The sequence below is a fragment of the Lissotriton vulgaris genome, chromosome 10, assembly GCF_964263255.1.
Source record: "Lissotriton vulgaris chromosome 10, aLisVul1.2, whole genome shotgun sequence".
NCBI lineage: Eukaryota > Metazoa > Chordata > Amphibia > Caudata > Salamandridae > Lissotriton > Lissotriton vulgaris.
In genome coordinates, this window is record NC_141698.1 from 133,099,571 (window position 1) to 133,126,857 (window position 27,287).

The window sequence follows — 27,287 nt, forward strand, 5'->3', positions numbered from 1 at the left end:
TCAAGTAACTGGCTAACTGTGTATAAAAATGTGTGAACATAAAATGAAATAGCAGCACATGCTTTATACAGCTTAAAGCCTTGAAAAAGATCAGCACTTTCTATTCATCCAGATCAACCTTTCAGGGCAGTATGTCCCTCTAGTTCGCACCTCCACATCTTTCTCCCCACCTGCACTCTTGCCTTGGGAATGGCCCTCAGCTGGGGATGCTGAGCCATAGAATTAAGAGACCACGGATTGCTCTGAACAAAGCCACCAGTCTGAATAAAACTAGTTTGATGTTGAGTACATCAGAATAAGTTTTACCTGGCTTTTGTCGTACCACTCAGGGTAGCTTTGGCCCCTCTCCAGATAAAGATGTTCAGACCATGGTCGAGCAGGAACACAAATCTAGAAAACAAGGGAGGGATTAAAGGAAAATGACAGAGGTCAATGCAAGTGGTTGTCAGAAATGTAGCACAGAGTGTAGAGGGAGTGTGATTGGATTTCTGTTCCTTCGCGAATCAGTTTAAAACATTACTAGTACATGAAAACAAAGGAAATGTGATTTACTTGTAATTCTAATTTTCCATTGAGGGCATATTCATTGTATTAATTGACACTGAATATCTCTGTAATATGTTGGAACTGTAGAACACATAAACAACGTCTATCTATAAGAGTATTGTCTCAATTAAAAATTAAGGATATTTTCACAGATTCAGACTTGTAGAAATATTTTTACAGTTTTCCTTAAAAGCGAGAATGAAAGAAACTGGGAAGCCCGGCTGATCTCTTGCCTCGGGATGCAATGTATTAACACTTGAAATGCTGTTCATTTTGATACATCTGTGACTCCAGTAAGATGTCAATTCAGATACATGTCCATTCCTTTCCTGGAGAGGCGGGCGCGGTATCTTTAAATCCAATGAACATCTCCATGTGAAGACCCAGGGTTACAAGTAGGTAACATTGGCTTCACTAATCAATAATATTGATAAACCATGAAAAAGAACATGATGTTGCTCAATAGCAGGACAAGGTAAATAGGAATTTAGGAAAAAGTTCAAGTCGAAAATTTACAAGACAAATTTCCTACAGTACGTATCTGCTGTGGAATCAGAGTTTAGACGGTAGAGTCTTGCAAACATCTAGACTGCTCATGTAGCTACAGAGAGACAACTGTGGCTGTCTTGCATCTGGTTAAATGGTCCTTTGATCTGTCCGGATGATTCCCACTGGCATTTTACAATCCCTGGTGCTGTGGACTGCGTAGATGTTACTTAGTGTCTGCAGTTAGTGCCATAAATAAAGCATCTTGTTCACACTTTCTAATCTCTTTATTCCTGGCCCGATACTACAGGGACGCATCTCACATCCAGCGTTTCAAAAAGTCTCTCAATTATGGACATGCTTTCAGAAAGAAAGCTGAAGAAAGAATGATTAAATGGCAAATTGAAATGTCCCTTTGGGAGGAATAGAGAGTTGGGTAGGGGGCTTTCTCAAAGTAAACGTAATCTTAAGGCATATTATGTAGTGCTCATGAGAACATAAGGCCTGTATCTTGTTAACTGCATGGACTGAAGTGGTAGGTCATGCCTGTTAGATCAGACAGGACAAGAAAATGCAGGAGGTCCTTGATAACTTAATTTAAAAAAAAGAAAATCTTGAAATGGTATTTCTGAAAAATATGATCGTAACCAGATAAAGGTTTGTTTAACAAAATGGTCATAGAGATTTAGCCAAATAAAATAGTGAGGATAGAACCATCTGAAACTCTGGGTGTTTGACTTCTCAGGTCACCAGATGCAGAATGTTTTCTACTTGAACATTCAAGTCAGGTCTAGTGTGACATATGTGTCGCCTCTTTCAAAACTGAACTGCTGTCTGCAGGGCAGTTCAAAAGGGTATCCTGGAAACCATGCAAGCAGGCGCCAGGACCGGGCAGGTCTCCCGAGACGGCACCCGACCGCAACCCCCATTTAGGTGTGGGCATCCTGCGCCATAGCTTATGGAGCACTGCTAGGGCTCCCTTAGGTCATGATCGAATGGGCTGTTTTGGCTATTAAGTCATAGCCGTTACTTATTCCCCGAAAGATAGTGGCCCCATCTGATCTTTTAGAGGCCCAATGGTACCCCTCTATTTCATTCCACTCTTGTGCACTACACCACCATCACCTCTAATTTTGGTCCTGATGAAACCCCAGCGATCCTTTGGACAGATATAGGCGTGAAACATGTCGACCTGATCAGTTACCTGGGCACATTGTGCCTCTGCTAGTCACTCACAACCTACGGGTTGTTTTATTCTACCAAGGGTACCTTCTCATTAAACTGTCTCTAGGTATAACCTTAGGTAGTTTTAACCTCACCACACGCACAACAGCACTTTATCTTAGGACTCTACCCACACACCCACATGCACCCAACGGCAGTTGTCTAAAAGATCTCTGTCAAAGTGACCCTTCGGGGGACCCGTAGGGCATTGCAGCGCCGGCCCGACGAGGAGCAACTGCCTAATGATGAAGCATGACATCCTTCGGGGTGTGTGAGGGACACAAGAGACAAGAATTGTCTTTTCTGAGCACTTCCCCTCACTCCTCATACTGAGTCCGCGACCTAGTACTTTTCCTTACTATCCGTACAACTCTTTCTGGAACAGTGCCCCCCTTTGTGTTGACTCGATCCTGGAAACCAGGCACCCTAACTCAGAAACAGAAGGTTGTATGACAGTAACCTAGTTTGAGCTCTGAAAATGAAATCCAGGAGGAGGAGCTACGCCGCGAACCAAGATGGCCGTATAAGCTCCCGGCTCCGCCGACGGCTCGTCTATCCTGTTGTTCATCCTCTACCCACGCCCTATGCCTGGATATACGAAGGTTACCTGATGCCAACTGTGCCGTCCCGGACTTCCTCATATTCAGCGACGGAGTTATGTCGTGTCCCATTTTCGGCCTACTCCTGGACTGCTGCCGGGACCTCGATTTCTGAACTGTCCGAGCGGAAACTGATCAACATCGGCTGTGGGACCGCGACTGCGGTCGGTCTTCCGGATTTGAATACTTCTTCCCACTTTCGACCTCGTTGATGGATGGTGCCGGAGAAGAGACATCGTGACGTGCTGCGATCCTCCTGCACCGTGGCTGGGGGCTGTGCGCCTGACCCTCGTTTCCCGGTCCGGGGGCTGACGGGCTGCACCCACGGCCGGTGACTGTGTTGAGCGTGCCAGATCGGGGCGCCCCTGTTGTTGAGATCGCTAAATGTGTGCCCGGAGCCCGGCGATGTGGGCTGGAGATTGTGTCCCCCTCCGTCCTTTGGGCCCCGGGATGGAGGGGATGGATAGCGCACATTCATTGAATTCCATAATGGCAGCGATTGGGGCGCTCCGCTCACAATTCACCGTCACATATGTCTCCCTGGCGGCAAAGCTGGATGGTGTCTGCTCGCGACCGGCCACTGACGCCGCAACACCTGAACAGCAGTTTGTGGTCCAGTCGAGCGATTTGACCCGCCATCTTAAGGTGCCCGAGCGGCAGCCCGACTTCGCTCCTTTGGGAGTCAGCCTCACTTCTCCTTTACCCGCTACAGTGCCTGGTCTTCCCTTCACGTTTCCTATCCGATGGAGTATCGTCACTGGAGGTTCTGATCGTCAATGCCGGGTCTCAGGGTCCTGTCGAAGGGGACTGCCATTTTTCTTCGTCCCGGCCCGTCTGTATAACGGAGGCCGCCATTTTGTGTCCGAACTTTGTTCCATCTTCAGTGCCTCGGACTGCCATGGACGTTTTGTCTGCCTCTGGTCGGCTGTGGCTTGGTTGGCGCGTGCTCCGGAACGGATTCGCACTGGTCAGGGCTGATTCCGACTTTGAGTTGTTCTTGCTCCTCGCCACTGCTTTGGACCACCTGAGACGCTCCCTCTGATCGCATTTGTTCTGACTTTGGCGATAGATCTCCCCGTGATACTTGCAGAGTTGACTTTTACTTTCCTTGGATTGCTCAGTTCACTTTTGCCGGGATTGCACCGAGTATCTCACCGGGCTTGGGGTGGGGTGGGGGGGTTTCTTATTGGTGACTGTCCTCCCTGTGATAATGTCGAATGTTTGCTTTGATTGACGATGATTGTTCCTCGGGGAGGTCACTGCCGGCGGGGGGTACCGGGTGTCCGGGAGTGTGTCTGTTTTTCTCCTCCTCCACTTCTTGTACTTTTTCCCTTCTGTGGGGCAGTTCCGGGGCGACAGGCATGCTGTTAGTGGGTTAGGCCGTTATCCATTACAGGGGTGCAGGGTGGCGGGTGCGGGGGGGTTTGTTATTTTAGTTTGTTTTGTTCTATGGTCCCTATCGCTCTTTTCCGGCTTTGGGAGGGTTCTTTCCTCTTTAGTAGGGTTGGCTGTCTCTTGGTCTTGCACCTTTTTTCTTTTCTGGCATCTCAACAAGCCTCTGTTTCTCTTTCTTGGGGGGTGGGCTCTCTGGGGTGATACTTAGAAATGTTGCTTTCTGTAATATTGCTTATTGTCCAGTCTTACCGCCGCGGCTGCCTAGATTATATAGTTGCCAAAGTCATAGCCTATCTCCGACTGTAAATGGGGTACGTCCCCCTTGTCTCTTGTGTATTTCTCATGTAAGGTGTGATGTCCTTGTTGTTGCAGCCCCTACTCTTCTTCTAAAATCTAAAAATGAAAACCTCATATCCTGTGTTGCGAGCCTCACAGACACGTCTGGTGTACCTTGAAATATCCTGATTGCTGATTGACCTAAGTTCCTCCTGCTCCTATTGCTTTGTCTTTGCGGCCGGCCATGATGGTTGTGGGCCTGCGCATGTATCTCCTCATTTTTTGAATAAAGGTTTTCAAAAAAGAAAAAAAAAGAAAATGAAATCCAGCTTGCACGGAAATCTCAGTTAAGGTTCTTTATTGAGGAACAGAAGCAGATATATTTTTGAAAGATTTACTATGGGAGAACTAAGGCTTTCACTAGCCCTGGCCAAACTACAACTTAGCTGCATAACTACAGTGGGTGGCATGTTGGACAGCAGACCTTTGGTATCCTGAGGCACAATTACAGGAGATGAGGGGAGAAATGTTGCTATTAATCAAGCTACTCACACATACTACTTGAGAGCTTGGAAACTATGTCCTCATGGCGGTGGCTAACCATTGTTGGCACAGAGTAGTAAGCAAGACTAAAGAGGTGCCAGTCTACATCTTCTTTCTTCTGGAGAATGTCAGAGCTCAGGTAAGATACGTAAATGTGCACACCTGCACAGAGGCTGAAATTGCAATTATAACGGGCCCAGATAATGGAGTCTAACGTCAGACTTTCCAGTCCATACAACGGGAATATCCTATTCCAACCAGACAATTTATAACATTTAACACACTGACCATGGTGATCAAAAATGCATGACCTCCAGCTATGAAAAATCCTACTCATACAATGCTGGAGCTGGGAACTACAAGAAAAGCCTTAACCATGTCATACTCGGCACTGCAACAGATGACAACACCAAATTCACAAGCTTTAAGGGAGAGGTGGGTAACAGATATCTGATCATGAATGAAAACTAATTGTTGCAAATCCAGACTCAGTATCTATAAATGCCAAATTCAAACCAATACTATATACCACATCACACATGTGACCCATAATCAGCAGCATAAAATGTGTCTTTGATAAATGCCCAAGCCACTCGTTGACTTAGGCCATTTTAAAGCATATATTCTGGTCCTGAAACAAAATACACCTTTTAGGGAACCTTGTGATACAGGTAATATAGGGGTTATCTGAACACAAGCTAGAAAACAACCCAAACCCTTTTCTGCTGGATCTGTTAACTAACACAAAGAAAAAGAAGTGTGAAGTTGACATATCTGGTATTTATTCTAACAAAAAGGTTACTAGCCCAAGTGATCCTTTAACAGAGGCAGCAAAACAAACCCACATATGTAACCACCTGGGACACCATGCTTACAAACCTAGCACAAGATAATGAGGACGGCCCCCAAACTTCAGGTAATATATATATAATCATTAGTGAACTTGTCTCAAGACAGTATACAATGTTATAAAAATATACCTGAACAGAAACCCTAAAGTAATTTTTTCAATGTCTTAATTTTTGTTTTTTAGTGAACAGAAAACAAAAATCAAGAAGGGAGAAAATGCTCACCGTACAATTGGGGAGAAGTCTGGTATACACAGGTTGCCCTCGGTACAGGGCTGTTACATGACCAGAATAACAGAGAACATTAGGATAATAGACAATACGACTTGTACAGTTTATTTCAGGTAGTAAGATCTGCCACCTCAGCAAGGAACTGTATGTCTTAATGTTTTAGCCAGCTCCCTCGAACTTAAAACACGTTCGTTGATAACCTCTACTTCGATGTGTGACCCTCTCTGCCACCATGGAAAAGACCATCCAGACCTCCATTCTCTCCTCTCGAAGTCGGGACCTCGGGGGCCCACCCAATGAGGCGATTCATTGCGTTTGGCCACCACAAGCCCCAACTTACAAAAGAGGAATTTAGCTGATGGACAGCCACATCTCCCGGAGCTCCCAGTAGAACTTATTTGGGTTCCAAAGGGATTCACCCCCCCATCACCCTACAGCGCTCCCCCACTACCTGTTACCAGTACTCCTGCAGAAACCCTAAACTTAATCATCTACCAGCACCATTACCTTCCTCCAGATATTTTCCACTGCCAACGCAGGCAGTAATGATTGCTTTCAGACTTCTTACAAGCATAGAAAAATATATATTTAACATAAATGTGGGACAACTGTACTCAAAGTGTTAAGTATATCTACACCCTGAGTATAGACAAGTCCTAGAAAGTACTAAGGGTCTCTGTTCCAGATCTATATGCAAATTAATCAAATGCTTACATATCGCGTCATGTATTATTTGAATAGATGATCACAGTGAAAAGTGCTATTGTAATGTAACAAGCTTATGATTGAAAATGAATTTTAAAAAAGCTTCTTCATTGAGAAAACAGGAATCCTCCAACGGTGATCCCAATGAGGTACAATCAGGATCATCACAAAGTTTTGGAACTTCTGGAATGCAGTAAACAGTTAGCTGTTCTGAACTGCATAATCATTTTTAAATGTGTGTTCTGAACAACATGTGACTTCATATTTTGATTCTGCCAATGTTATAATGCCCATTTCTTTTTTTTGTGTGAATATATCGATTGGAAATGTATTTTTATGAGCTAAGGCTAATGCTTTGTGAAAAGCTGTAAACAGTTCAATCCCAAATATATTTGCTCTAAGAGTCAACTGTCTTACTCTAACTAAACAGGTTATGCGATCTGATAAAGCGCATTCTGTTTCAGCACCAACAGGGCAGCACCAAGTAGGTGGTGTTTGGTTTGGGTAAAAACGACATATAAACACAACATAGGAAGAGTAGGTACAAGGGACTAAATACATCCTGGGCGCACACCTTTAGCAGAACTGAGGATGAATGGGGGCCTTTAGACTAAAGTCAGATGAGAGCAGAGACCTCTGCACTGACTCCAAGACTGAAGCAGCTGAAGCAGGTATAGATTCGGGAAACGCGTGAGAATTAAGGAAGTAGTAGAAGTCGGTCATGGGGCAAGAGCATATGTGGGGAGACAGGTCTTGAGGAGTGCGGGCAACAGTCGAGGATGGGGTATGAGTGTGTTTGTTACAAAAGAGGATATGTAGGTAAAGATGTATTACATTATGTAAGTGTTGGAAACACAGGACAAAGAATTGGTTTCATATAATGATAAATATCAAGAGGAAATTATTATTTGGTCCTGTTATGTTGTAGGAAAAAGACTACCTAAAAGACTACCTAATAATACATCAAATCAAGTATAGCTTTCATATATGCTGCCTCAAATTTAGGATGTGGGTGGTTCCTATATGCCAGGCAACTTTCTTTGTACTACAGTATCATAGTAAATCATAAGACTCTACATCTACGAGCACAACAATCAGGGCATCTATTTCTTAAATCTGAAGAGTCTCTGCAGTGGACCACAGAAAGTGTTTAGGTGAGATCAGGATATGTTCTCTAGACTGCAGGGGACCAACTTCTTTAATGAAAATAAAGAGATTAGTCAAACAAAGACAATAAGCTAAAAAAAGAAAAAAAACTTTTAGGGTAGGGTGCATCTGTGCAGAGCGGTCTTTGTGATTCAATGCAGATGGTGGGTTAGGTTATGTAGCAAAGTGAAAACCTTCATCATCTTTTCCTAAGTGTCACGGGATCTCTACGCACGGTCAACAGGGTGCAGATTTTTCTCAGCGTTGCAAGTGTGACACCGTATACCTGACTACTGGATCGATGTTAAAATAGCTTACAATCAAGCACACTGCAACTCATTCTTTGAGAGGGGCATCCAACTCACTATTTATTTCTTTAACAGTGTTGAGCTCTGTAGACTGGACACTGATACGTCTTGTATTTTTGTATTTTCCCATTAATTGAATGGCGTTTTCAATCTCTTGTTTTTTTATGGGGTTTTTTACCGTCCTGTGTTTGTATGGGACAAAAGCATGGGCATGAGGATATCACTGGGGGTTAGTGGTGAAGAGCAAATGAGTCACAGGCAGAATTGTAAAAGGTTGTTAGAACAAACTGTGGGGATTAAGCACAATAATTCAGGACACAGTCCAAGCAGAGATCCAAGAACTGCATACAATGTATTTTTATTTCCAGAATCCTCACATTACGGTTTCTTCAATCAAATCTAATCTAAAGGACAATACACTTCCATAATAGAAACCCAGATTCTCTTAAATGGTCTAAACAGGACATAAATTTCAGTACAGCTAAGCCAACACAAATGTCTATGTCTTTTGTCTTCAGGTGCAACCTCAGTGTTCACTGCCAGTTTATCTGCTTGGGCACCGTCCGCGGAATCTGCATGCTAACCACCATCCCTCGCTTATAATAAAAATACAAATACATTGTATTGTAATTTAGACTTCACAAATGTATTACGTGAACATATCAACCTCAGCAAAAATGTATGTTCTGACCTTATTAACGTTCTATCAGCAGAACCTCAACAACATCCTATCTATAGAGGTGGATAGAGGCCTCAGTTCAACTGTTCCTATAATCCCAGTGCGGCCAATAAAGGGAGCAACCTGCCACATTGGGAAATACAGGGCAGAACACCTTCTAAGAGATCCCTAATTGTTGCCAAACTCCGTACTTTAAATTGTGCGAATTACTGAAAAGGTTACCAGAAAAAGAAAATCACCCACACATTGCCACGTGCAGCAGGAAAACTGAGGTACCGCCATACTGAGTGGAGTACAGCACAACATTTTGGAGGCTGTGGTCTGTTCAGAACTCATAAGCAAGTTTCAGAATACAGCAGAGGATATAAATTATGATCCATAATGATTATTTATATGAATCAGTGATTACTAAATTTTGTATGAGCAGGTTCACACATACTAAGTGTATGCCCAAAAACTTCACACACCCATACAATGAAATCGTTTGCCTTTGGACAACCTAAAATCCACACATTTTGCGAGCTGTGTTCCACATGTTTAGGCTATGAAGATAACACCACCCAAAATGCAAAAAATCTCAGGTTTCCTACTCGCAATGAAAACAGTTGATTGAATCCTGCATATTTCTAACAAAAAGTGAATAAAGATCTGTGTGTGCTCACCTTGGATCCAACGCTGATGCCTTCAAAGGCACTGGTTCCAATTTGATATTCTTCTTGCCAAAAATACGGTAAAGTCTGCGTCCAGCGAAGACATCAGGAAAAGCATGTAAAAAGAAAGAGACAGAGAGAGAAAACAGTAAGACAAAAAGACACAGTAATAAAGTCAGTGATGATTTTGTACCCATGGCAACCCATTGTTCTGACAGGATTAGATCATAACACAGGTGTGCTCATAATCTGCAATAGAGGAAGAGACTGACAGAATCCCTGTGCACGAAAAAAAAGTTATTTATCTAAAATATTGCCAGAGCAATTAGTTCTGTGCTTTTAAAAATAATTTGCAGAATTGAGCTATCACTATACCTTATTTAATTATTTTTGACATTTGTACAGCGCTCTGTTACCCGTAGGTGTTCTGGCGCTAAGTGTCACTCCTGAGGAAGGGGCGGGTCGGGAATTAGTTGGTAAACAGCCAGGTCTTCAATGCTCTAAAGGCCATAAGGTCAGTCATTTTTCTGAGGGCAAGGGGCAAGGCGTTCCAGGCTTTAGTTGCGCCCAACACAAAGCTTCTGCCTCCCCAGCGCGCTCTTCTAGTACGAGGCATTACAATCAACCCCAAATCTGCTGATCTGAGATTTCTAGTCTGACAATACCAATGCAAGTACTGCCAAAAGAATGATGGCCCCATGCCTTGTAAGGTCTTAAAGACTAGGCATAATGCTTTGAATAGAATCCTCTTTCACACTGGGAGCCAATTGAGTTTAGCCAGCTCCTGGGACACAGGGGCAAGTTTTGGAATCCCCAGAATAAGCCTGGCTGCCGCATTTTGCAGTACCTGCAGTTTGTTAAGTACCCCCTGTCGTGACCACTGTTTTTCTGTCACTACCTGGAATAAATGGTAGTATCTTACGGATGGATTTGAGCAAAAAAGCAATAGAGGAAGACAATTCATTGACTTGGGGACGAAAGGTAAGTTGATCATCGATCAGTACCCCCAGATTTTTCACCTTAGCCACGGGGGTAGGCACCTTGCCCATCAGCTCTGGCCACCAATTTGGACTCCAAAAGTTAGTATTTGACCTAAACACTATGACTTCAGTTTTAGCTGAATTTAGTTTGAGGCAGTTTACTACCATCAAGTTTCGAACCGCCAGCATACAGTCCTGAAAATTCCTTGCTACTCCATCTTCCATCCCTGGTAGTAAAGACACCACGATCTGGGTGTCGTCAGCGTATGATGTAAGATCAAAGTAGAAGGCCCGAATTACTGGTGCCAATGAGCTGACAAATATTGAATAACGTTGGGCTTAGGGACGAGCCCTGAGGAACTCCACAGGGCAAGATGAAAGGTTTTGATTCATAGTCTCCTAACGCCACGCTTTGGACTCTACTGGACAGGAAAGCTTTAAGTATGTCAAACGCCTTTCCTTGTACTCCGCAAGGCTTCAGACGGTCAAGTAAGATCCCATGGTGGACCGTGTCGAAGGCCGTGGAGAGGTCCAACAACACCAGGGCAGCCCTCCCTCCCGCATCGGTCACCGCTCTAATCTCCTCAGTTGTTTTGATGAGGGCGGATTCTGTGCTATAGTTGGCTCTAAAACCATGTTGGGAGGGATCAAGTGTTTGAGTGGCCGAGAGGAAGGAGCTTAATTGAGTATTCAAGACCTTTTCTATTAATTTGGCTGGTAGAGGGAGCCTCGCTAATGGGCTGTAGTTATTTGGGTCACTGATATCCAAATTTGTTTTTTTGAGTAGGGGCAGAATTGAGGCATGTTTCCAATAAGATGGAAAGCCTCCTGTCATAAGCATATTATTAAAGACAGTCACCAGCGATGTAACTATCGGACCTGGGGCCCGTTTAATCACAGCCACAGGGCAAGGATCTGACGGAGCGCCTGATCTTGCCTCTAGCAATAAACGCGTCATTTCTTCACCATTTACTGGTGAAAAGCAATCCAACTTTCGCCCTCGTGTAAGCTCCATTTCATTTTCTGGTGCATTCGCCTGGCAGTTCGACCTCTCCAGGCTAGAGAAGGCTTTAAAGATAGTCTCCACTTTCCCTAAAAAGAATTTGGCAAGTACTTCACATAATTCAGGACTCACGGGGATGGCCGCAGATGTCAGGCAGCCAAAGCGGACACAGTTATGAACAGTTCCTTCTCAGAGTTCTTAGCGAGGTTTATGCGATTAGTATAGTAGTCCTGTTTTGCCCTCCCCACCATTTTTTTGTATGATAGAAGGCTTTGTTTGAGAAGCGTTCTATCACGTTCCCTGTATTCCTTATGCCACACCCTTTCCAGTTTTTTACATCCCAACTTTTGATTTCTTAATTCCTCAGAAAACCACGGTGCTGAAGGCTGGGCTCAAGCCAGGAGACGCAGTTTAGGTGGAGCAAGGATGGCACAGGCTTTTTCAATCCAGCTTGTATGAGCGAGGGCCGCCGCCTCAACCTCTGATGGGAGAGGCTCCTTAGAGGAGAGCAGAAGGTCTTCCAGTGCTCTACCCTCAACTTTGTTCCAGGCCCTACATGTCCTGGCTACTTTGGGCGGACACCCCCCTTTGGGATTTTAGCACTGAGATGGCAAATAACAATGCCCTGTGATCAGTCCAGGTAACCGGGATAGATTTAATAAAATCCGAAGTAGGGTGGTTCGAAAAAAGCCCATCCAGGGTATGGCCAGCATTGTGCGTAGGTCCCCTAACAAGTTGTTTAAGCTCTGCACCATCCATCAGTTCAGTAAGTGAGTTGGAGTCCGGCTACTCAGTGTTTGGGGCTGACCTGACTGGGCGCTGCTTTCCTTCTCCTGGAACGTCGCTGGATTTTGCGTTCTTGTTCCCTGGTCGCGGCTCCCGCTCTTCGGCTGCTGCTGGACCCCGGACCCGCCCACACCGCCTACACCGCTGCGGGACTGCGAGGCGATCTTCCACACCTGCAGTCTCTTCCCACAGCGGCTACGCCCCCTCGCCTGGGAGAATAAACCAGTCTATCCGTCACGCGCAGCGGGATGCGCGCGGGACGAAGCTCGGGGCGAAGACCGGGCAAAGAGCGGGCCGTTTGAGGCCGTTCGAGTACGGAAGAGACCGGGCCGGGCCCACCCCCCCTGCCCGTTTAATCTATTCAAGGAACGAAGCGAACGAAACCCCTTACAAATTGTGTTTAGGTAGAAGGTATATCACTTTCATTGTGTGGGCTCTATAGAGTTACATGTATTTTTGATATTATTAGCGTGGGAGATACAATATAGGCACAGCTGGCCCAAGTAGATTGTAACATGCCTTTAAGATCAGGCAAAGATCGTACAGTCCAAATACAAACAACTAAGGGAGTTGTTTCGGGCCCACTTGATGCTTTCATCACCCGAGCAACAGGGATATTGGAAAAGGAAATAGCGATGGTGGAAAAAAGACTCTCCTTAGATCTAGTTAGCGGTAAGTGTTCCTCGTTGGGTGGGATGGCAACAATTACCAGTCCTGCTGCCCATGCATCATCAAATTGTGTACACTCTGTTACTACTGAGGCACTAGTTCACATAGAAGGAGAGGGGGTGGGCCCTTCAGCTCTTCCGGTTAATGTTGACCAGAACTTGGATGATACTCAGTCAAGCGGGGGGATGAAACTCAGAATAGCGGGGAAAACGACTTTAGTTTAGAAATTCTACATTCATTTAATAATGCTGTCCCGAATCTTCCAGTAGAGGTTGACCCCACGGGATCAGGATCAATATCCCGCAAGAGAAAGCAAGATTTGAGTCACCAGGGGGGGCAAGAGACCATAAGATGCCCAAACGAAATGATACATCTTGTACTGATGCTTCCGCCCTTGAGCATCCCCCAGATCCACAAATACCTTCTGTATTCCCTAACGTGCTATGCCCTTCCTTTATTCCCCTGGGGTCATCTAATCCCTGCCCAACATGCCTTAACAGTGACGAAGTCCTATTGGTAAAAATGGAGGCTATGATTAAAACCCTCCTGCTCCCTGTTTTGGAGCGAACAAGGTTGATGACCTCCAAAATAGATGCGCTGGAGACTGTAGTGAGCACAAATCTGGGCTTGCTACAAAAGTTAACTATCCCCAGTCCAGTGGGAGGGCTTCCTATACAGTCAGTAATCAAAACAAAATGTATAAATAATGCTTCCACTAGCAAAGCCACTAACCCAGTACCAACAGGGGTAGCTATTAGCAAACCAACAGCGGGGGGGAGGACTAGAGATAATCCCAGCACCGCAACAGTAGGCACTTTGTCACAGGCTCTTAAGAAGAAGGCCATTGCTAAACCCAATCCAGATAGGTCCCAAGTATCCCGGTCGGATGATCGGGCAAAACCTAACCCTAGTACTTCTTTACAGCCACCCACAGGGCAAATAGTTAATCACCAGACCATCAAAACCCAAATTGTGGGGAGACAAAATAAGTATACTATTCCGGAGGCAACCCAATAGTACTAACAGGTGTTGCCCCGTTAAAAGTTGGTACTAAGGAGTCATATGGGGATCTACGCAATAAGGTGATATTCTGGTTGAATAAAAACAGTCCCTTGCCACCATCATCTCCCACTGAAATTCTCTTTGTAAGGATAGTTGTTCGGGTGGGATATGGCACCAAAGACTTGGAGGGCGACTGTATATTAATATCGTTCAAGGATCCTTGGGTGGTGGATACCATTCGAAGGGAAGCCAGGTTTGCTAGACAGGGGGACGTACAAACTTTGGGGCTTGCTTATTTCTACCCTCAAAGACATAGTAATCTTCCATTAGGCCCCACTCACATGAGACCACCAGCTAGGAAGTACCCTATAGCAAGAACACCACACCCCCAGCAATATCCTCTACTTTTTAACCATTTTGGGCCCCTTTCCGACCTCGAGGCTATAGACTGACTTCATACACCGACTAGGAAGATTAAGTCTGTTGAGGACTGTGGGAATGTGGCAGCGATGCCAAGCCGGGGGGTCTCACCTCTTGTAAATTATGAAGAGGCAAGTCTGGGGGTACAAGTAACCGAGGAATACGCTGCAGCAGCTGCTGAGGACTCAATAGAGGTCATGTTGGTGGGGGAAAGTTTGGCAGCTGCTGAGGTCTCAATAGAGGTCATGCTGGTGGTTGAAAGTTTGGATAATGTTGACAACAAGGAGAGTAGGGCAGGAAAAGGGAGTGAATTGGCGATCCCGGCTGTATCTGCATCAATGGCTCATCACCCAGCTCCCATCGCAGCTCCCCCATCTGAAACATTGAATATAGTATCCTGGAATGTTGTAGGGGTCAAGGGACGCATGTACTCTGAAGACTGGTTAGAGTTTGTTGACAAATTTGATGTTGTTTTATTACAGGAAACTTGGGCACCAGATCCAATTCATAGGGCAGGTTTTGTAAACTTTTTCAAACCAGCTATTAGGGGTAGTAAAGGGCGAGCATCAGGGGGGTTGGTGATTTGGGTGAAGCAGTCAACGGGCTATCATCCAACTGAGATATTTGTAGAGAACCCGGACCTCCTGGCCATTAAATTGAGAAAGGATGGCCATCGGGACCTGATTATAATAAACATATATGCACGAGGCTTACCTGGCGGCCGCTGCCCTGGTATTCTGGATGTATTGGACACATACCTTGCTGGACTGGGTAGAGAAAATGTTATCCTTTTAGCAGGAGACTTGAATTGTACTTTTGAGCCGCTTTATGTTGCCGGGGACAGCTGGGGGTCCGCAGAGGACGCAGCTTGGAATATTCCGGATTTGATGACCGATAAAACTGTTAAAGCGACTGCAGCTGCCTTGAATTGGATGGCTCTATGTTTAATCTGGGGGTTAAGGGCTGTAAATGGCCGCTCTTCATCTGATCTAGGTGCCAATTATACCTTCGACAATGGACTAAGGAAAAGTCGGATAGATTATTTCTTGTTAAAGTTGGAATTTTGGCCTATGTTGGTAGATATGGAAGTGGTACCCCGCCCAGAAAGCGATCACAACCCCTTGATACTTAAGCTAAGGTTGCCGGGAATGAAAAGATTGAAGGAACCTGACACCTCCCGGACAGGGGATGTCGTCTTGACTAATGACCGAAGGAGGCTAAAATGGTCTAGGCTAGCGGGGGATGATACTTTACAGGAGAGCATTGAGACTGTGGTTTCCAACATGTTAAACGGAATACTGCCTGATGATTTAGGGGGGGGGGGTAGCTCTCAGAACACTATTATTGACCTCTATGAGTGTTGCTTTGATCAGCTTAAGCTTCTCCTTTCTCTACCATGCCAGAAGGGTACCGCTAAATTATACGCCCCCGCCAGAAATGGTACAATAAAAAGTGCAGGGAGGCCCATAGTCATCTTGTCAAAGCGGTTAAGTCCCGGAACATGTGTGTTGTTAAGGCAGCTAGGGTGCAATATAAGAAAATTCAGTGGGAAGTCAAACGGGAGTGGGAGGATATGTATTGGTCCGATCTTCTGGATGCCTCCACTTCGAATAACCAGACTAAGTTTTGGGAACTAGTAAAATGGGGCAAGGACTCAGACTCCTGTACTCCTACAAACCATGTGCCCCCTGAAGCTTGGGTGAACCATTACTCAGCCCAATTCAGTGTTGAGAACCCTGAACCCCCCTCTAGATTGGGTGAGGTGCCCTTGACACCTATTTGTGGGGAGAAACTGATATTTTCAAAAATTGAGGTAGAACCAGCTCTTGGCTTGACCCAGCGGGGGAAAGCACCAGGGATGGATTTAATCCCTGCTGACTTGTTTAAAGCCAACCCCGCCCTTTGGGTGCCGTACATAACTAAGATCGCAAATGCAATAGATAAAGGGGCTAGAATCCCCAAGTCGTGGAAGGGGGCGGAGATTCTCCCAATCTACAAAAAAGGCGACAGGTCCAACCCGGGCAACTATCGCCCGATCAGTCTCATTGACTCACTCCAAAAAGTCATTGCACGTATGGTTTTGGGCAGAGTTCAAGGTTGGATTGAACTAGAGGATATCCTTTCTCCTATGCAAGCGGGCTTCAGATCAGGTACGAGCACCATCGACCAGGTGTTTAGATTCTGTCTAATCTACTGGAAGGTGGTCTTGCTCGGCGGTGGAACCATCTTTGCCGCGTTTATTGATCTGAAGTCCGCTTTCGATCTAGTGCCGAGGGATAAATTGTGGTGTGTTTTGAGGGACTTAGGATTACCAACGGAACTACTTGATCTAATAGTTAAAATGCATGAGGACAACTATGCAAGGGTGAGGTGGGGAGGCCAGGGACAAGTGATAGAATCCTTCCCCGTGACTCGAGGAGTCCGTCAGGGGTGTGTCCTGGCGCCAACACTCTTCCTGTTATTTATCGATCAAGTAGTCAAATTCTTCGCAGACACTTCCACTGATGCCCCTTCGCTGGCAGGGACAAGGTTCCCAATGTTTATCTTTGCCGACGACACTTTACTCCTCTCTAAAACACGTAGTGGTTTACAGCGGGCTTTGGACCGCTTTGAGGAGTTCTGTGTCATCAATGACCTCAAGGTAAATGTGGGTAAAACCAAGTTTATGGTGCTCACTAGGAGTCATTCTGTCCGGAGCTCTGTAAGTATGAGTGGAGTCAACTTGGAACAAGTTGAGACCATGATGTACTTGGGGGTTACCCTGGACCGTCGCTTGCGATGGAAAGAGCAAGTAGGTGCTCAACAGCTTAAATTTGCCCGTCTAACTGGCTGTCTTTTAAGCGAGCAAAAGAGATCGATTACTAAACGGGTCACCCCAGCGTTAAAAATTTATGACACTAAGATTAATGCTGCAATCCTATATGGCGCAGATCTCTGGGGATACATGGAGCTCTCAAGCCTATTCAAAATTCAGTGTAAGTTCTTACGGAGCTTGGTAGGGTTACCCCAATCTTCCCCTTCTATACCCCTCTGCCAGGATCTGGGGTGCAACCCAATTAACGAGATGGCAAGATTTAGATTGGTAGCCTTTTGGAGGCGTATATGGACCTCCCCCGACCTTACCCTCTTTGCGAAGGAACTGGCTGAAGTTAGGTCAATTGGGGGTTCCGGGAGAATTCCCTGGCTACAAACGGTAAAAACCATTCTGGACGAAATGGGACTGGAACAGCTGTGGGTATCACTGAGTACTAATGCCTTTCCCTCTAAACAGGAATTCAAGGCATTGTACTGGGCCTCGGTCCGTCAATCGTTGGTGACTGCTTCCAGGTTTGCTAGTCTAACGGGAAGGTTTCTGACCATTAAGTTGGATCCCTCCCGTGAGACTTATTGGGATATTATCACCTGACCGCTGGATAAGAAACTCTGCCATCAGTTTCGGGTAGGAGCTCTGCCACTGAATTCTTTCACAAAAAATTGGGTTAATGGAACAACGGAATTTTGCAGTTGGTGTCCAGGTCATAAGGAAACCGAGGGTCATTTGTTGTTTGCCTGACCGACCTACTCAGCGCCACGAACAAAATGGATAAAACCTCTGTTTCAGCGCCTCCCTTTCAGAAGGTCCTCTGAGGCTATTTGGGTTTTAAAAACTAACACCTCAGAGGTGTTCGTGGTGAGCATAGCAAAATTTTTAGGGTGGGCTTGGGCCATCAGGGCAAGAAGCAGACAAAACCATTAATAGGGCTTCCCAATTTGTTTACTAAAGCATAACCGTTTTCCCTAAATGCAGGGTAATGTACATTGTATTAGGATGGTTTTACTTATTTTGTATTTTTTAAAATTCTTTTTTAATATCTCCTGGTCAGGTTTGTCTTTGTATTTTTGTTGGATGTTTAATAACTTTTTTAACCTCAAAAGTGTTTTTAGTCTAATTATAATGAATTATGACAATGTTGCTGTTACTGTAAAATGCTATTATAAAGGAATATTGTTAAGCTGTTCAAAAGTCTAAAATATGTTTTAAAAGCTGTATTTTATGATTTTGATATCGAAATAAAGACTTTAAAACCTGAGTTGGTGTCCGTATCCAGGAGGTTTTCCAAATGGAAATTAAAATCCCCAAAGACCGTAAAGGCCTTTGAGCATAGCCTCTCCTCCAGTATACTTCCCACCGAGCTCAGGAAGATATTTTTAGGTCCTGGGGGTCTACTCTGTAGACTAAGCAACCATTGAATGAATGATTATTAAACAAGGTAAAGTTGAACGCTACTGCTTCACATCCATCCACAGTTAAGGGGTGAAAGAAGGCGTTGAGGGAATTATGATATATTACTGCCAATCCCCCCATTTTCTCAGTGGGCGATCTCTCTTGTAACTAAGGTAACCAGGGGGAGTGGCTTTCACTAAGTCCGGGCCTGAGGCCGCATTAGTCCATGATTCGGTCACAAAAGCAATTTTAATGTTTTCTTCCTGAATTAGCAAAGCACATTCCAGGCTGTGCTTTACCAGCGACCTGGCATTCAAAAGGAGGTCGTCATAATTTAGCACCCCTGCTTTATCTTTTCCTAAAATTGTTCTAGATAAGGCCTCAATGGTGGACATTAGTATGGCTGGGATCGCACTCATACAGCCTGAACAGGCACACAGGCTTGATGGTAGCCCCTTATCCAGATTTAATACCAGACAATTGGGTTTTCTTCCTAGCCCATTCAGTTTTTTCAGTGTATCTGCCTTATATGTGATCTTATGTAGCCTCGCACTAGTGTGACCGGCAGGGTTCATGGCGCTAAGCGCGGACCAGGCGCGGACGGGTGCAGACGGGCTTACCTTTGGCGCGCCGCCGGCGCGCCCGCTGCGCGTTCTCGCCAGCCCTGTTTAAATCTATCTCCGGGGGACAAAGTCTAGAGCACTAACCCCGGACCACCAAGATGGCGTCCGTCCGGGTAGCTGCTTGGTAGTGCAACCCTCCCTTTGGTGTCTAATCACACCCGGGAGCCCTCGTGGCCCTCTGCACCAGGTAAGAGGTATCAGATTAAAATAAACAAGTCATCACAACACGAAAATGCAATTTAAAAATACGGCGCTATAAAATGATTTCCACAATGATATTCCTCCTGAATAAAGCTCAGTGCAACATAAGCGGTAATAAGCGGGCAGAGTCACCAGCTGACTATTCCTCTCCCGGCTCACGCCTCAGGATTTCTCGGGAGACCTTGATCACAAAAATTAACTGCGGTCGTAAAATTCTGCTCTATAATTTGATCTCCTTTTCAGTGTGCGGTGAGGACAAGTGAGGACACAAAAACAGTTTTTACACAATTTTCCACTAAATGATTTTCATAAGAACAAATCAAATGGTTATTTTGTTTTTTAACAACAATACCAGAAAGAAACTAGGTTATTAATTGATGGGGCTGTGTGACCTCATTAAGTAATAATGCCACAATTTACTACAAGGTCCAGTTAATATATTAACCTTAGCTCAATCCTTTGCAACTTGGTACAGAGTAGTCCGGCTTAAAATGAGAGAAAACAATTGTATAGCATGTTTAACAGCACCAAAACATTTAAAAATAAACAGAACACAATAAAAATCGAACTCCAATTTATACAAATAGTATTCATTTTAATCTTCAAAATGACATAAAACCAACTAAAATCTATTGTAGGGAACTGAAGAAATTATTCTTAATAGATGTTGTCTTTTAAACTTTAATCTAGAGCCAAAAAGTACATAGGGCCAACCGCGGGTATATGGTTGCAATAGACCGTGTCACAGTCAAAAGTTAAAGCTGACCTTAATGGAACGATGGTAGGATACAGCAACAATGTTTGTCCCGGTCTGTTGGACTTAGACTTTTTTTTGGAGGGTTTTTCTAGTCGACATTGAGGCTGGCATGTGTATGATGGAGGGCTCGAAATTGCTGGCTTGCTCCTTGACGGTGGTCCTGCTGAAATCATCCATTTGGGGACTTCAACATTTTCTAAAAATCAATCTTCTCCCAGTGGGGCAAACCAGGAAGTGGAATCAGACAGCGATCAGCCTTAAAGTTTATTCTGGTCTCTTCTCAGTTCTCCCAGCAAACATTCTTGAAAAAGGAGTTGAAATGCTACAGTTACTGTTCCTTTGATGGCATGTATCTTGGCAAGCTAAGTTACCTGATTTGGCTGTGCCGAGCAGCTTCAAAGGCAGTCACCGCACAGCTGTTAGTGTACAGGAAGGCCCAGCATCTGAGGTGGGTTCTCAGCAGTCTTAACTGGGAGCACAACCAAGGAGGAATGGTGTTGAAGCTGGCCAAAGGAATGATGACCCAAGGAGCAGGCATAAGAGGAGTTGCAGAAACAGCCTGGGAGAAGCCACCCGGGAACAGGCTCAGCAGTTTAGCGGCCTGGAGTCCTCTTGGGTCAGTGTCAGCGTCTACTTTCAATTCCAGACTGCCAGGAAGGCTCTGGTTCGGCCAATGACTTTGATTGCTGAGGCAGCAAGTACTGTTTTTGGTCCTGAGCCCTCACAGTTGCCTTTGCTGCAAGATCCTGCAGAACCGGCTGTGGTCATATCTGGAGCACTTGCGGAGAAAACTCTGATGCTATACCCGTAGGCTGGCTCAAGTGAATTCCTCGCAGGACCCTTATTGGCACAACTTGTCACTTTGAATCAAGAGGCAGCCCCCGCTGCCCTCATCGCTGGTTTGCAGGCTTGTGAGACTGATACTATGGCCATCTACTATGTTAATGTGGGAACAGGGTCAGCGGTTGGGAAGGCTCACTTGAGCCAGGTTTGAGATTGGCCACCAAGAAAGTGACCAACCAAAATACGACAGACTTTGGCAGGTCATCTACGGGCGACGGGGGAAATGTTGTAGGTTTTGGTGAAGATGCTAAATCTGACAGTGTGGGTACCCCAATGCCTATACCACAGCATACCTCCGGGTCATTTTCTGGTGGGGGTGTTCTTTGACCGGTGATAAGACAGGATGGTGCCCCTGAAGATGGCCCAAGTAGGAGGCAGAAGCTCGAAGAAGCTGCAATATCTACTGATAAGCTAACCACAGGAAAAGATGGCAATCACCGTACAAATAGGCCATGGGTAAGGAGAGAGGGGCTTAAGAATGGTAAACCATGGATCAGACATGGAAGTGGGGGTACAATTATTTTTGTTGTCTAACATATCAGCTGAAGATTCTGAGGTGTCTGGAGATGAGGCACCAAGCAGACTTGCTACAGACATATGTGACTTATTGTCTGAATTCGGAGACTGGGTTGGTAACACTGGCTCCACTGTACAGAGGGTATCCTAAAAATCCTCTAGGAGAGAGGTTCAAGAGGAAAGCTGAAGTGGGACTACTCAGCGTCTTAGCACCTCATCACATACCGGGTCCCACTGACAGGACGGTTCAGTGGGCCCTTCCCCCTCACCCAGAGCCCCCCAAACCTGGAGGCAATTATCAGTGCTCATCGGGAAGAGACTCGCAGTGACAGTCAGAGGGCCTGGGCAGCCACAAGGAAGAAGCAGGGGGCAATATGGAAGATCTTCAAACCTGGTGGTGGAGGCTCGGCCAGTGTACAAAAACCTGAACTTACCTCTGTGAGAGAACAGACTGTGGCACAGGAGCGTAATATGGTAGAAATCCAATGGAATCTGGAGGATTTTAAGAAACACCAACACTGGAACAGTCTGATGGTTGTTGGGATCTAGGAAGGTAGGAGGGTGTTCATTATTAAGCTCTTTCAAGATGCCATCCCAGAAACAGCGGGATAGGATTCGGAGCATGAAGTTCAAAAGGAGCACAAGTTTTACCTCTCACTGAAAGAACCAACTCAGGAGGATGCTTCTTCCTGTCCAAAGCCCAATTTTATCTTAGTGTTCTTCACCTACTTCCTCTTCAGGTAAGCAGTCTTCGAAAAGGTGCGCATGGACACAAAACACAGAGATGATTACTTTATCTTTTTTTGCAAGACAAGATTTAATGTTGAGTGAAGAGGGAGACTGCGTCAGATGATAACACCTTTCAAGGACAAAGGGGTCCCAGCGCTTTAGCTTATTCTCGCAAGAATAATAATAATGTATAATGGGAGGATATGTACGTTCAATTCAGAATAATTGGATAGTTCACAGGGACATTCCATCGACATGTCATTGATATTAGAGTGACATTTTATTGGCATAGCTGCTAGGGGAGTAGCGGTCTAGGATGGGTTTAGGAAAACACGCTGAATAGCTTAGACGTCTTTTTTGGTTGTTAATTTTTATGGGCTTATGGCTAGCAGTAGCACGGGGCAGTTGGAAGGTGCATGCTCTATCTTCCAGACCGTCATGTCGTAATAACATGAGTAAGTTCGTGAGCATTGACTCTGTTTTGAATACACAATCCCATATTTGTTCTCACACGTATTTACAGGGTGGGGAGGGGGTGTTTTTGCTCTTCACCATGCAGAGTAAGCTTCAATATATTGTGTGGAATGCGCATTTGGTAACGTTCACATGGTTGAGCTTGTTTTTCCGAGAGAAATTTGCAGAATATACAGCTCTGCCTCGGAGCAAACACGGGGGCCTGGCCAGCTCCTGTGAGTGACCTCGACACAGACCACTAAGGCCAGTCTTGTTTTCAAAACAGAAGGAGCGGGAATAGGTGTCTAGAAATCTATCCCTGAGTAACGGTATTACCTTACGTTTATGGTTTTATGCAAAAAACAAATAAAGTGATCTGATGATGATGAGTAAAGCTATTAAAGACCGGGAATCTTGGCTTTCAGACAGGAGTTCGCTTATGGAGCAGACGAGTTGCCACAGGAACCTTTTAGTGATCCCGATTGAGACTTCTGCCTGACTGCGAGGTCTCCTCAGTCATGGTGGCTAGAATGTTGAAAGACACTATCTATGAAGTATTTCTATTATTTACTGTGAATATATATTCCTAAATGTTCTTTCTCTGTGTACACATTTTATATATCTTTCTGCCTTATATACATGTTCCCTATATTGAGCTTCTTTAATTTGACATCTGGGAAAGTGCACCAACAAATATATTTTGTCTTCCTTTTAAAAAGTGCTTTGTAGTAATGTGCTTCATTTTGAAAGCGTCACGATAAATTTATGTGCCTAATTTTGGGAGAGTGCGGAGTTCCTTTATAAGTGTGTCCTAATGTTTTAGGTCTGAAGCAATACACCTGGAGGGTCTGATTGCTTCAACAGAGGGTGGGGGTGTGGAGGGGTTGAGGGGAGGTGGAAAGGTGGGAGATTGGGGGACGGAGTAGTGGAGAAAGGGGTGAGGAGAGGGCGGCTAGGGGAGGTTGGAAAATGAAATGCAAAACGAGGAGCAATGAAACTTCGGTGAGATGATAGTGTCTAATGGGAACAACTTTTTAACGTCATTAGCAAGGGCTGCCTTGGTTTGGCTTTGAGAAAGTGGGTCATTATGGAAGTTGCCTTTTTTTACAGCTTCTGGACTAGAATTAATCTTGCCAACTTTAAATTAATACATGTATAAGGATAGGTTAATATCTAAGACTAAGTAGGCCAGGTTGGCCGAAGGGCTGAGAACACTTGGTGAGGAAATGGTCTACCTTCAGGAAATACATATGCCTGCTGTTAAGAAATACCTGTTGGGAACTCTAGAATTCAGTGTGCTGGTGTATACCACACAGGGGAAGTCCCGTGAGGGGGTGGCAACTTTAGCTAAAGGTAAGTAGTGTATCTTCAACAGTAGTGCTTCCGAAAAATCTGGTGGATGGGTATTAGCTGAATACCAAATATTAGGATTTAAATTCACTATCAGTGCGTTTTTTGGATCTAAATTTGATGAAGCAGCAGTTATTGAGCTTTTGGAGGTACACATTTTATCTTGGCCAGCACCCATAGTTGTTTATCGGGACTTAAACTGTCATATGGATAAAGTGCAGATATCTACACAGGTTTATGGTGGACGGAAGCAGAAGGTCTTCTGGGCAATAAAACATCCTATGGAGCTGCATGGGCTTATAGTGCTTGGGCAGGGTTAAATAGTTTTGATCCAAGGTTTACATTTCTTTCTTTTCCTCACAAAGAAGCATGTTCGCTTAGACTACTTCTTGGTTTCATCTTGCCTACTGAATGAGGCACGGGTGGTGAAATATCCAAGGGGTTTCTCTAACCGCAATCCTCTGATCTTTGAATGTAGTCTTCCCATGAGATTTGTGAACATTTTAAGGGTGCTCTTCCTGAATCACGATTATAGCAGACATATGAAGAAATGGATGATGGACTTCCTGAGTAGGAACCAAGGCAATGCTTCACCAGGGTTGGTATGGGACTCTCTGATAGCTGGGATCACAAGGAAAACACGTAGCATTAATAATCAGAAAGCCCAAGCCAATAAAATGAAGTGCAATATACTGAGAAGATATTCCCATTGCCCACCACAAATTCATCCTGCTGAGGTTCCGTATGAGCCAAGTACCTTTAATGTTAGGGTTCCCAGAGATGACTTTTAAACATTCGGAATTGTCCCTCGGTCCTTGTGACTTAAAATCCCCCCCAAAGTGACATCCACATTTTATTTATTTGTGGCTTTTATCAGAGGGAAAGAAATAAATTTATTGTACCCATTTTAAAACAATACCATTCATTTTAAGCAATGTCAGGTTGCCTTATACTTTTTTTAATCCTTGCCTGATCCTTTAGTGTGTTTTTCATTAGCGCTATTTTTGTGGGCTTATTGGAACAAAAGGAGACATGTGCAACTGTAAAAAGGTTATGGATCATTTTATTTTCTTTTGTGTTTTTAACTGATATGGCTCAAAACTTCATTGAAGAATGGATAGGTGTGTAAAGGTATACCCACTTGGGAGATAAAGGAATTTTATTGCTTTCTTTTTCTCTTTTGCGAAATGTTTATATATTTTTTATCTGTATCTCTGTGAATACTTGCCATGTACTTTTAAGATCTTAAATGCAAAGATCGAATAATGTTTTAGAATGAATGAAGTACAATATAAGGAACTGGCTAGCTTAGAATCTTTCCATGCAAGCATAAGTATGCAAGGGCAAATGCGGCATGAGACTCTTTAAAAGACTGCAGGAACTAGGGGTGGTATTCGGACCCTTTATGCAATAAGGATCATGGAAAAGCACCAGCTACATGAGGCAGCACGTTAGGAATTTAGCAACAGTGTGGGGAAGATGTTGACACTAAAAGCAAGACAGGAGGAGGTTTGGAATGGCATTAATGCTATTCAGGATAGTCACAATCAGATAGTTATTAACGCAGAGTGCATTACAAGGGTATTTGCTGATTTTTTAGGGTCTTGAATCAGGAAGATCGGGTTTCATCGTAGGTAGTATTAAGCAGTATCTGGAGCAAGTCAGTGATGCAATAGTAGGCGCGGATGATCAGTAAGACCTTGATTACCCTCTTGCTTTAGAGGAACTAAAAGGGGCGCTGGATTCTCTGGCACTCTTGTAGGCTGCCCTCCCAGATAGGTTTCCCATAGAGTTTTATTGTATTTTTTTCCTCGGTTCTCTCGGACGATTAGGTCACAGCCTTCTCGGATGCCCAGCCAAGGTACTTGATGCCTGCCTGGAGCCCTACTATGTACATGGTGTTCTTTCCCTCTTTGTGCCACTGCGCACTGTCAAACAGATGTGGCAAGCGCCAGCAGGGAAATTTCACTCTATTAGGTTAATTGCGCTGCCTTTAGGACTACCGTGAACTTGTGCTGGGGGCAGCGCATTCAAGTGAAAAGGGGAGTGGCTGCTTCAAAGCAGGCAGTGATTCATTGTGCAGGCAGCACTCGCCTGCACTTAAAGAGGGGAGAGAGATCCCTTTGCAGGTGGGTGACGTGAGCGACTGCAACTGCCTGCAAGAGGATGTCGGAGGGGGGTTTCCATACGGCCCCCTTTAACTTCTCCAGAGGGCTGCCATCAGGGGTCCCACTGGCGGTGCGCTACCTTTTTGTGGTGCACTGTCAGTGTGCCTCCTGACAGCTTCATTACCTGTGTGCCCGCGTCCATAATAAGGTACAGAGGTAAAGAGATTGTTTCAGGGAACACCCATGCAACATATGCTCCAGTACTATTTGTATTACAGAAGGAGCCACACAAGTGTTTGTTATTACAGAACGGGCCACAATGTGCCCGGGAGCGCACAAAACAGGCATAAACGCCAGTTTCACCCTCGGGGCACTTCTGTAACACAGGCCCTGGCACGCAATTACTATTATTGTGTGTTTTTTATTTATTTTTTGTTAAAAGGGAAGCCTCCGTTCAATTCTGGATCTTATAGGCTGATTTCGCTCATTAATAGTGACGCTAAAATCTATTAAAAATTTCTAGTGACTCAGTTGAGCAGAGCCATTGTCAAGTTGGTCTGTCTGTTTTTGTCCCTGGTCGTAGCAAGACGGATCTTATCAGACAAGTAATTAAGTTATTTGATATACCAGATGCTAGGAAGTCCCCGAAAAGACCTTTGATCTGGTCACCAGGACTTATATCTGGGAGGTACTTGACAGGTTGGGTGTTGGCTCGGTTTATAGAATGATTTACTTGTAAGTCAACATTACCCATAAGGTAGTTAACATCATTCCATCAAATTGTATTAGTATATTGTCTAAAATTGGGAGAGCTATGGCATGAATACACATTCTTCATCTAACAATTATCAGGCGATGCAATGTATTCAAAATGTGGTGCTTCCATAGGTTTTATATTTATTCAGGATAAATATATAGGGCAGGACTGTTTAAGAAGCTGTGTGCTATTTGTGAAAAATGTATCTGGAAATATAAAAGGGAATGAGAGCATTTAAACATCTAATTAT

At 44.7% G+C, this 27,287-nt stretch overlaps 1 protein-coding gene across 2 annotated transcripts in view; it reads right to left on the bottom strand.

Annotated features, from left to right (window-relative positions):
- The window catches only part of FLII (FLII actin remodeling protein), a 241,054-nt gene that overhangs the window by 61,080 nt on the left and 152,687 nt on the right, over positions 1 to 27,287 (bottom strand). For both annotated transcript variants that reach the window (XM_086940706.1, XM_086940705.1), the window contains exons 16-17: positions 9,649 to 9,723; positions 307 to 390 (exon numbers count right to left, since the gene is read on the bottom strand). In XM_086940706.1, the coding sequence (XP_086796832.1) occupies positions 307 to 390; positions 9,649 to 9,723 (159 nt within the window). The remainder of the gene's footprint in view (positions 1 to 306; positions 391 to 9,648; positions 9,724 to 27,287) is intronic.